Below are 11,801 nucleotides of genomic sequence, written 5' to 3'. Positions count from 1 at the left end.
CGTAGCCAACACCCTGTAGTTGCCGCAGCTGGCGAAGGCGCACAAAGAGGTGCGGCAGATAAACTAATTGAACCCAGATGCGGCGGCAGGGGCCAGGGGGAGAGCCATGGGCTTTTGCCGGCCGGCGACATCATCAGCTCCCCAGCACGAAGGCCCTTGGTGTGAATCCCCGCTTATGTGATAGTAGTTCTTGGGGTTCTTGGAATGCGCGGCTTGCGCAAAACGCGTGTTGGACCGGAAATTCTTTTCCTTATACTTGGACCGGAATGCCGAACATATTGCTTCCCCTAAAACACCTTTCAGTCAGGCGATGCTCCAGCTGAACAACATTTTTAACGGAAGTGACTTTTGACTGGACTGGTACGTTATGTTGATGCGCTGAGTCTCCTTGCCCCCTTTTAGTTGTTAGTGTTAGTGTCAGGGTCAGTGCAACCACTAACTGGCTGCTTTATGAATAGCCTCTATAGTCTGTTCTTGTACATAGACCCCTGTAAGTAATAAATAATACCATGCTAGAAAAAAAAAATGACCTAATGGTCTGAGGCATCTGTAAACGGAGTAGTTGTGTTTGCGCCGGCGGTGGTTCGAATCCCGCTCGGCGTTTACCGTTCAGACGGAGCAATTCGGAAGTTTTCAGGCAAGTTTGGCTTCATGTTCGGCCTCCGTTTTGGCCTAATGTTCAACCTCAGGTTCACCGCAGTTTCCGGACGATGTTTGCCTCAATTTTAGGACTAGGTTTCAAGGTTATCGCCGGACGCGATCTCTGTGGGTTTTTTTCCTCCACGCTTGCAAACGTGTCTTTTTCCTCGCTTCAGGCAAACAAGCTGACAATAGATGACTCTGGGCGCAATGGGTTTAGGAGTTTCTGGGGGCCTTGATGCCCGCTCGCCTCCGCTGGCCATCGAGGCACCTTATAGAGGTTCCTTTCACTTTCGTCGCTTTCTGCGCAGTGATGAATGGTCAGATAACACATCGTGCCTGTCTCGGCAATAACCCAGCTCAGCCCGAAATTTCGCTTCTGGGCCTTTCTTTTCTTATTGTAGCAGATGATTAACCAATGATTGACTATTAGGTTTTTACGTGTCGAAGCAATGCTCCGTATGCTATGAGATGCGTCACGGCGGAAATCTGCGGATTATTTTTGTCTTTTGGGCTGCTTTTGCGTCCACTGAAATGCCAGTACACGATGCCTTTGCATTTCACCTCCAATGAAATGCAGCGGCCGCGGCAGGCCAGGATCGAACCTATGTAAATGGGTGCTGCCATTGAACCACCGGGGTGGAAAATAAACACGCGGCGGAGGATACATGTAGCCGCCGAATGATCTATTGGTGGTAATTTAAATAAATCATCTATATCAACCACGCTGTGCTCATTGCTCGAGTAGCGTTGGGCGCTGCAATGGCGACCATTACACTCGTCACACTTAGCCCTTGAGAAGAAATTAATGCTGCATAGCACTGACGGGGTCTACCTATTCCAGCGCGACAAAAGCTGCGTTCACGTATGGCGACCAGCCTGCTCAAAGACATGGGCGTGCGCGCACCTTGGTCCGGCCACCGAACGGCGCGGAGGCAGATCACTTCGAGAGTGAGCGGTCTCAGATAAACTGTTGACGCACTCTGTACAAGGCCACAGCCGGCGCACTGTGGGAAGCCATAAGCTCGCCATAGCTTCACGATCACCTTGAGGATGTGCTCGCTGTGTACAGTTCTCAGCCAAAGAGGATGGCTCATGTGATCGCTATGGACCGAAACTTGACTCGTTAAGTTTCTTTGCTTAATGGCAGAGACAGCGGACTTTTTTTGCTTGTGCATCAACTGTTGGCCGCCAGTCTTTAATTTCAATGCCTTTTTTTTTTTCTGAAAGCTGTTTGCGCACATATATGTGCTCGTCTCAATTCTGTGTCGTAAGCAGCCTCCGTTATTGTTATCGTATATGCCTAGTGGGCTGCATATCACACATTATTTTGATGGAAAGTAACGAGCCTGTTTGCTTGTTTGGTTTTTCGTCTCAAGGAATTTTTCTCTTCTAGCAGATATTTTGCATTTCATGACCGAAAATTTCCTCGGTTAGACCGAAAAATATTTATTTCAGGCCCTTTTTCCCGCAGAAGCTTGAAAGCTCCTGCAGTGGAAAAAATGACGCTATTTCGGTTCTTAAAATTCCCTGAAACTCCCAAAAATTGTGCTTTTCGCCAAATTTACTTCTCAAGTTTTCTGAAAAAGACAAAAATCCCTAAATTTAATGCCCCTGTCCTGCCTCAATCTCAAGAACCTGATGCTTGTCTGCAAATGAGGAGCTCTGTTTAAAACCACAAAAATGTAGTAAAGGAGGAAAAAGATTAATTTATGGCGCGTTTGTTCGTCGCCAAGAGAGGCAAGATGTATTGTATGGTTATGCGCCATCAAGCTGGTCACCATCGAGCCCTGCGCTCGTTATGGCAGCTGCGAAATACACTATTCGCAACTTTAACTCCGCATATGGCTTGCTTGTTCGGCGGAAGCAAAGAAGGAGGCACGTCTTTGAGTGCTAGAGATGTGCTTCTGGATTGACGTGAAGGACCTTCTTTTACTGCTCTTATATAGGGATCATCTTACGGCACTTACTGCTCGGTGGGGTTTCGAATGGCACTGGAAGGGAGGTTGAATTTTTGGTCTTTCTCGCTCTGCATTTGAGCAATCCCTTTGTAGAGCTTAATGTTGTTTTGTACGCTCAGAAGGATAGCATATGGGTAGGTTCGTGCATTTCGCCGGCGATTTTCGGCCTATACATGGCAAAAGGAAACACAATTATACTCTAAATTCGGAGGACTGAGAACCACTTGATGCTTCCGCTATGTTGACGACTTTCTGGTGTGCATGCTTGTCAGTATACACTGTAAGCCATTGGGATAAAATGTGTATGCACTCTTTGAAGTTGCACACAGAGGCCTTCAGTTGTCGTTTGAAGCACCATCAAACGGCAGCTTACACTCAATAGGCCTACACCTGCGTTTTCGGAAGACACAAATGCTGGGAATACTTGACCAAGGAGGAAAAAGACACCCCTCAGTACGATTCTGCTCGCTCTAACCTAGTGAAGGAAGTCATTGCCGCATCATGTATGTCTCAGGCTCTTAAGAACTCGTGTCCCCATTGGATGGAAGGTGCTTTTCAGAGACAATGGCTGAGGCTCAGAGGCAGCGGGTGCCCTGCCCACGTCCTTATTTCTACAGTTCAGAAGTGTTCGCGGAACGTGATGTAGAAAGTAAGTACGAGGGACCAGTCGGAACGAGTGCCGGCCGACTGTTATGGCCGACGCAAAAATATATTTCGCTGCTGTTCCACGCCCAGAAATAGATAGGCGTGATTTCTCCCTTTCACATCCCTATTTAGCGCACTACCGCCCCCCCCCCCCCCCCCCATTTTTCTTTCTGTGAAGCGCCTTATCATTTTTTCCTATCAAGAAATTAACTGAGGTGGAATTCCTGCGAGCCGTACAACATGGTTTATCATCATCAGACCCCGCGTATGTACATTTATAATACACAGCCTCTTACGGGGAGCTCATAAAAAAGAAACGCAACAGTTCTGCAGCCTTTGGAAGTCAGAGTGTACTCACTGTGCTCCCATGCCGTCACCTTTTCAAGTATTGTGTAGCAATAGGGATGGGGATAGCCTTCTTCCAAGTTGTTGGTTAAATCAACTGCCTGCTCCCAGTCAGTGGCCGAATGACCCCTAAGTTTCTCGCTTTTCCCAACGAGTTTATTTGTAACTCTGATTATGCATTCTTCCAAGTGTGTGTGTGCGTCATAAGACGCTGTTGCATGTTTCCAAGGACACAGAGTATGCAGAGAGGTAAAAGAAAACTGTTGGACTTGCAGCTGCAAAATTTCGAGTTCATGGGAACACCGAACCTTGAGAAATATATTTAGAATAACGCTCACAAGCCGGATTTTTCCTGAGGTCTGAACAGTGCATTGTGGACGACTGTAGTCGTGCAGCAGGACGTGTGAGAAAGGGAAACTTGCACGTTTTGGAAATGTTGCAGCCTCTTGTGAGTGCGCAAGCGACGTAGCAGGGCATGTGTCTAAGTATACGCGAACATGAGCCCACAAAGCGCTGGAGCCGAGCAGTCAGTACACAACGCAGCCACGATTGACAGTGGCAAAAGCGTCGGGATTCGACTATCCGCTCCACTGCTCGTGGATGTCGCAGTGTACACTGCGGAAAAGTGTATAGTACGCGAAAGTTAGGACTACGCAGCCAGAGCAAAGGTAAAAGTTATTCCTTGTTTCAAGAATCAACGTTATCAATGGTTGAGCGTTATCAATCGCTAGGCTTTTTTCTTCTTCTTCTTTTGGGTACGCGCGACAAACACAAGTGCTTGATGGAAAGCCGTGATTTCTTTTTTAAATTCCGTCTTCTGAATTCGAAGCAAAGTTTGTCCGTTACCGTGCGTGCCGTTACGAAACACCCGTACTGCACCGAATACTTGGCTGCCCCAGAAGCACATGGTTGTGGCACACTCTGAAGGCTTTATTGCGTGGCAAGACCGGACCGGCAGTCTTTACATGGCGGGCGGGTAGAGGCGGCCACCCCTGGCGCTTTCGTGCCGGATGTCCCGTTTGAGCGCGTCCATCACGCTCTTGCTGCGCGGCAGCAGCGTTGCCGGAAACATGGGGCTGCTGATGGCCGTCTGTACAATTGTGAGCAGCTGCCGGGCCAGGTCGCGGTGGATGATCTCGTGGTTGAGCCGCAACACGTCCTCTACGCCGGCGATGACGTTGCTAAGCGCACGTGGCGGCAGCGGCAGCATGACCTTGGGCAAGTTGCGCATGCTGCTCTCGTCCATGCGCACAATCTCGTCGCGATGCGCCGTTTTGAGGTACTGCAGGAACTGCGTGATGGAGCGCTCCTCGGTAGTGGTGTGCACCTTGCGGATCACGGTCCACATCTCCTTGCGCAGCTGCTTGTCGATCTTGCCGAGGATTTCCATGGGAATGAAGTGCTGCAGGTCGAGCCGCCGCAGCAGATCGGCGAGGCGCACACGCAGCTCGCGCGTCACCTTGCGGAGCGCGAACTTGTTGTCCACAAAGGCAGCCACAGCCTTGATGAAGTGACTCTCGACGCTCGCCGTGCTCGTCGTGGGCAAGTCTCCGCTGCGCAGCACGGCGTCCAGAAGCCGCAGCAGTGTCTGCACGTTTACGTGGCTCTCAGACTTGTGTGTCACCTTGGTGGCGAGCACGAAGAGGATGTCGTTGACCAGTACCAGCTTGAGGGGCTGCGGGATCACGCTGTCGCGCACCTGGTCTATCACTTTGACCAGGGCCTTCTCAGTGCCGTCTGTGTAGTTGTAGAGGCGCAACAGACGCATGGCCACGATGGCGACGCTGCCGACAACTTCGGGTTCTCGCCTTTTGGCCGTGGCGTCCCTCACCAGGCTGACGACCGTCTGCAGGTCGTTCGGCGTCCAGCTGGGGAAGTCTTCAAATATGCTGCGCACCAGCTCAACGGGCGCAGGTCCCGGCAGTGTTCGTAGGTATTTCTTGAGGTTCCGCAGCGCGCTGAGAGGCTCGCTCTGCAGCCTGCGCAGCACTTCGTTGATGTACTTAATGACCGGCTTCAACTCAGGGCTGTCCCTAGCGGTTCGGGAAAGGCGATCCCTCAGACGCGTCAACAGGTCGGCTACATCTTTTAGGGGCAACGAACTGCTACCAGCCCTTTCGTCTAACATTTTCACCAGCTTCATGCTAAGGTCAGCCTGCTCGGGTACGTTTCTGTATTTCAGCAGCGCTCCTACAATGTCTGTAACGACCTCTGTGGCGTACTCCTGGCTTGGTGCAAACTTGATGAGAGTTTCGAGGATGGGCTTTGGTATATGTTGAGCCCTGTTTATCATGTGGTGCAGCAGTGACGGAAGTATAGCAGTCTGCAAAGGTGGCAGGGATCGGATGATGGGTCTTGTTATGACTGTCGGGATGTCCTGGAGGAGTAGCAAGCTGTTTCTTGGCCACAGCGAGGGAACCAGCGTAACTGCGGCGTGAATGGCGCGAAGAAGCTGCTGAGCTAGCGTTACGGTCATTTGATCAGTTGTGAGCAAGCGCATAGCTTCCACGAGCAGGTTCCCTCGAACGGTAGGATCGAGGGCGGGCGAGACGAGGTCGAACGAGAGCTCCTTGGTGAGATGGGTGATTTTATAGTCGCGATCTTCGACTTCTTTTGCAATATTATCAACCAAGTCCGGGGGTAACTCGTACGTCGGCCAATGAACGTACGACAGAGGCGTCATACCGCTCTTGGGGATGTCCGTAAACTGCACAGGTTTCTTCTTAAGTAGGCTGGCAATTATGTACTGTATAGAGCGGGGGTATTTCGGCTCCTCGGGCGGGTGAGAGTTGAGCTTTACAGCAATGCTGTGGAGCTCTTCCGGCGAGGAACCGTTGCTAGGAGCGATCAACCCTATCACCAGCAAAATCTGGTTTACCGCCGTCAAGCCTTCAATGGGGCCATTGGGTTTCACGCTGATCACATCTCTGCGTAGGGTATTGAATGTCCTTCGTGGTTTGGGCCATTTGAAACTGAGCAGCCTCGTTACAAGGTAGTCATCGACACGTCCGTTCAACAAGGAAACCAGAGTAGTCAGCACCGTGGAACGAGCAGTGGGAGACAAATACTGGAAGCCGTCGTTACCGTAAAGAATCAAGCAGTCTGTAAGTGCAGCTATCCTCAGGTGAGGCGCAATGAGGTCTCTTCGGTGGACGATTTTGTTGAGGCTTGTAAGCAGTGGTCCAATCTGCATTCTGGGGACATTGTTGGTGCTGAGTAGCCTGAGAAGCAAAGAGACGACGTTTCCAACTACTACCGGGTTTCCGGCTGACTGTTTCACTACAGACGCTAAAATCCGAATCGTCTCTGGAGAGCCCGGCGCAGTTCCGCGCGGGTTTGGTTGTATCGAGAGCAGAAGCGTGAGCGATATGGGAGCCTTTGGATTCTGTAGGTACCTTCGAACTTCAACAAAATTCGTGCGCTGCACGGGTACCTCCTTCAATAGAATCTCAAGTATGGCAGTCAGACGTTGCTTTGAGTTGTCCGGAATCTTGGGACTTCTTGTAAGCTCTTCTATAATTTCGATCAAGAAGTGCCTCAGGTCGCCGCCAATGCTGCTTCTGTTTGTTGTCTGGACATACTGAATGAGCAGGTGGATGAACTCCTTCGTTGTGAGCGTGGAAACGTGGTGTACAGCTAGGTACGGAAGCAGTATCTCCAACACCTTGTGCACTTCCTCAGTGGGCCCACGGTACGTTTTGTTGACAAGGATGGAAATGATATTTTCTCGAAGCGTAGCAGTCATTTTCAAAGTGAGGATGGTTTTTAGGATGTCTAGACGAATTCGGACTCCTGTTTTAATTATTCTGTAGAGTTCCATCACTAGGCGCTCGGTTCTATCGGTAACTATTCCTTGAAGTTGTTCAGCGGTCAAAGCTTCAACAATGATTTGGATAAGCTTCTCGTCCACTGCCCGCTCAATGTCAGGGTGACCTATAGTTATGTTGTGTGCCCCTTCGATCATCATTGTAATGTCTGTTGGGTGTGACATATTGGTAATACTCTCTATGATTGCCAGAATGTTAGTGGTAGACTCATTCGTGTGGGTTATATGATGCGATATTTTCTCAATGTTGAACTTCACTGTGGCACTTTCGGGGAATGATGGAACCGTGAACACCTTTAGCGTACCCGTCGGAGTGGGAAGCGTCACGACCGTAGTACCCATGGGCAATAAGTTGTCCGTAGTTACGATGGTGCTTCCGAAACCGGTTGGTGTTGTGGTATCATTCTCCCGATTTTCAGGCTGCTCCGGCACGGTGTGCTGCTGCGGGTACGTCACGCCGGTCGACGTTCCTGGCGTAGTGTAAGTAACCTGTGTTGGCGTTAATGTCACTTGACCCGGTGTAGTGGTCGTCGATACAGAATAACCTCCCGTCGGCGTTTCAGTCGTCGTTGTACCCTCGGTAGTTACCTCCGCCGAGGGCGTTTGTGTTGATGTTGTCTTGATAAATGCAGTCGATGTTGTTGTCTCAGTTGAATGAGTTCCTGCAGGAGTCTCCGTCGTGGTGCCGTACGTGGATGTGGAACCTATTGGCGTCTCGCTGGATCCTGTCGAAGTTGTTGTGGTTGTTGTGGAATAACCCTCGGATGAAGTCTGGGTTGATGTGGAGGTTGTCGTAAGTGTTGAATAACCTTCGGATGGAGTCTGTGTCGACGTCGAAGTCGTCGTTTCTGTCGAGTAACTCCCGGAAGGTGTTTCAGTTGAGGTAGAAGTCGTTGTTGACGTCATGTAACTTTCTGAGGACGTCTGAGTTGTCGATGTTGTTGCCGTCGAGTACACTTGGGACGGCGTTTCCGTTGACGTCGAAGTGGTCGTTGCTGTCGAGTATGTTTCTGACGGAGTTGCGGTAGATGTTGAAGTCGTAGTACTCGAGTAACCTTCGGAGGGGGTCTCTGTTGGCGCCGTTGTGGTTGTCGATGTCGAAGTGTAGCCTGTCGAGGTGGTCGTGGCTGTCGAGTGAGTGCCTGAGGGTGTTTCAGTGACGATTGTACTTGATTCCGCAGGTGTTGTCGCAGTTGAAGGCGTTACCTCAGGCACGGTCTCAGTTGTTGTGACAGCAGATGATGTTGTTGACCATCTGGAAGGAGTACCCGTGGGAGTTTCGGTCGTTGTAGTAAAGGTGGTTTCGGTAGATGTGGTCGTCCCAAAAGAGGGTGTAGCCGTTGGAGTCTCGTTCGTCGTAGTAGTTGAAGTGGTTTCGTACGATGTCGTTGTTGTCGATTCTTTGGAAGTTGTCAGCGTAGACTGACTCGCTGAAGGCGTTTCTGTAGTTGTCATTGTGGATGTAAAAGCAGTGGAAGTCGTCACCTCTTTGGACTCACTCGCGGCAGGCGTTTCGGTCGAAGTCGTTGAACCAGTTGTCGCGAGCGAAGGGGTCATGGTCGGAGTTTCGCTTGACAGTTCAGTTGAAGTGGCTGTACTTTCTGTGGACGTAGTCGTTAGCGTAGATTTGGTCGCGGTGCTTGTTTCGACTGATGTGGATACTCCCGGAGTTTCTGTCGTTGTCGTGAACCCTGTTGTTTCTGTCGATGGTGTTTGAGAGAGTGACCGCTCTGTAGTAGTGGTAATCATTGCTGTTGTGGCCGGCGTTTCCGAACTCATGACGGTGGATGTTGTGGTTTGCCCAGATGGTGTTGCAGTAATGGTCTCTGCTGCACTCGGCGTGGTCGAGAATACTTCTGTCGTAGTTATTGTGTTTGAAGCGGTCGTTGACATTTCTGCACCTGTAGGTGTTACTGTGCTAGAAACCGTCATGGTGGTTTCTGTGCGTCCGGTCGTAGTGCTTGTCGTTTCGTAAGTCGATATTCCGCTCGTAGGCGTTCCTGTAGTAGTTTCTTTGGACGTTGTCGGGGCAAAAGAAGGAGATGTTGGCGTTTCCGCTCCCGTTTCCGTGGTCGTTGGTACTTCTGTAGTTGCCGATCCTGGCGTAGTGGTGCTGTAGGATGTCGTTTTCCTGGTCGTCATCTGGCCTTCTGGCGTCGTGGTTTCTTCTATTGAAGTAGATGGAGTTTCCGTCATTGCCTCTGTAGACGTAGTTTGGACGGACAGGCCAGGCGTACCAGTTGTGGTGTGCCAAGTTTGAGGATGACAAGGGCCTTTTGGCGTTGGTGGTACTATTATGACGCTCCAGTCAATCTTGAACCACCGTGGCACTTTTAGCAAGTACAGTATGAGGCATTCAATGTATGAGAAAGCTTTCGTGCTCACAGTTGGAGTCTCAAGCATGCGGAACAAGACGCTGACAAGGTTCAGCTTTTCACATGGGCTCGCGACCACGGTTTCTATGGCAACAAGGATACTTTCATCCATTTTATCCAGCTGTTCAATCAACCGCAGCAGTGTCAAATATAGGTAAGATTTTCTCTTGGGTGACAGCCATTCGTAGTACGGCCTGGTGTGAATCCGGAGCAATGCCGGTATCATTTTGCGAGCCATTTGGCGACTGACGCTGCCGAATTGCAGGAGGGACGCACTGTCGATCAGCAAGTCGAGCACTTTTCCCGGCGGCCAGCTGATCGTGAGCAACGCGGTGGCGACGCCGAGCAGAGCGACCCGACGTTCGGCGGGGATCTGGCGCGCCATCTTTGCGTAGATGCTGAGCTCCGTCACCAGGTAGGCGCGCACACTCGGGGACTCGAAGAGGACGCTCTTTTGGAAGTCTTCCAGCAGCTGGGGAACGAGGTAGTCGTGCGCGTTGATCAGGTCTCTGATGCTCACCTTGGTGCAGTTTTTCTGGCGCTGGAAGGAGCTGAGCACGTGACTGAACACTCGATTGTTCTCCGGACTGATTCCTCCGCGGCGCTGGAGCTCAATGATGATGCCGCGCAGGAGCGCCACGGTGCTCTTTGGCGGTCGGCAGTTGGTGGCCACGTCTATGCCGATCTTGAGCAGCAGCTCGATGGAGAGTGAGGACAGGCTGGCGTTGCGCATGGACTCGCGCACGAAGCGCAGCATGTCGTTGTAGGCGCGCTCCTTCTCGATCGTACGCGCCCGCGAGTAGTCGGCCGCTTCGGACTCCTGCATGCCCAACGACTTGGGGTAGCCGTGGTCGAAGAGGGACGGCGCTTGCCACAGGATGGCCGCCGCCTCGTCGCTGGGGCCCGAGGGCAGCAGCGTCGAGCCGGCGCAGGAGCGCGCCCGCGCGAAGTGGCTCAGGATGACGAGCGCGTGGCGAGCCGATGGGGCCGGTAGCCGATCCAGCTCCGAGTCTCCTGGCGGCGCGCGGCGACAGTCAAACGCCTGCTCGGCCAGCTGGCGGGCCACGGCGCGGGCCTCGGCCGACTGGTCCTTGAACAGGGCCTCGTAGCGGCGCACCACGGGCTCGGGCAGGGTCGCTCGGCCCAGCAGCGCACGGCCAGCGGCCTTGGCACGCCGGACCACTTCTCCGGGGAGCCGCTGCGGCGGCGCCGCCCACAGCAGACGCAGCATCTGCGCTTGCGCCTGCCCGTCGGCGGGGGGCGCCCGCTCGGCGAGCTGGGCGACGCGGCCCAGGTCCGCGCCCAGCTGTGCGGCCGGCCAGCGGGGCAGCTCTTGCAGCAGGCACTCGAACAGGTCCTCGCGCATGGCCACACCGGGAACGGCCAGGTGCCGCTGCAGGTAGGGCCGCAGCGACCGCGCATCGGGACCCAGGGCACGCACCAAGCTCTCGCACCCTCCAGGACCGCCTGCGTGACACCGCGCGTTAAGCTGTGGGCTCCGCAACGACATCTCGAACAGGCAGCCAAGTCTCGGAAATGATAGGCTGGCGTCTGGCCAGCTTTTATCTGACAGCAATCATTAATGCGAAAGCATCACTAGTCTCATTACGAGAAAAGCTGGCGGCGTGTGTGTGTGTTAGTGTGTGTACTCGCAGGCGATATGAAAATCCCAGCGATAGCAAGAAAAATAGAGGGACGTCATCAAGCGGTGGTATGACCTGCGCAGCAAGCCAAGCACCGCCACTTCAGACGATCATATACGTGTCGTTCGTCTATATATACTGCACACTGGACGACCTCCATGTGACGCCAGTTTTCCCGACAACATTCGTACCAAAATTTTGACGCAACAGTTTGTCGTACAGCGACCCGGTTGGTGTCATATGATTCCTCATGCATACAATTTGCATGTGCTAGTCAAGTTGGCCAAGGCTAGCTTGCGACAGGAATTCGAACCGACAGCTAAGTACCTTCAACTATATGCCTTCCCAGACTTCAGTATCAAAATTG

The 11,801-nt window shown here is 52.3% G+C and overlaps 1 protein-coding gene across 1 annotated transcript; it reads right to left on the bottom strand.

Moving 5' to 3' along the window:
* Nucleotides 1-4,335: 4,335 nt before the first annotated feature.
* Nucleotides 4,336-11,301, bottom strand: LOC149349715 (uncharacterized). Its single transcript, XM_089575473.1, has one exon. It carries the CDS (start codon nucleotides 11,299-11,301, stop codon nucleotides 4,552-4,554), a length of 6,750 nt encoding a protein of 2,249 aa, XP_089431599.1. The 3' UTR covers nucleotides 4,336-4,551.
* Between the last annotated feature and the right edge of the window lie 500 nt (nucleotides 11,302-11,801).

This window comes from Amblyomma mixtum, chromosome 3 (genome assembly GCF_055824585.1).
Source record: "Amblyomma mixtum isolate Tamu chromosome 3, ASM5582458v1, whole genome shotgun sequence".
NCBI lineage: Eukaryota > Metazoa > Arthropoda > Arachnida > Ixodida > Ixodidae > Amblyomma > Amblyomma mixtum.
Note: the sequence above shows the minus strand (reverse complement) of the source record. Positions and strands in the feature narration are given on the sequence as shown.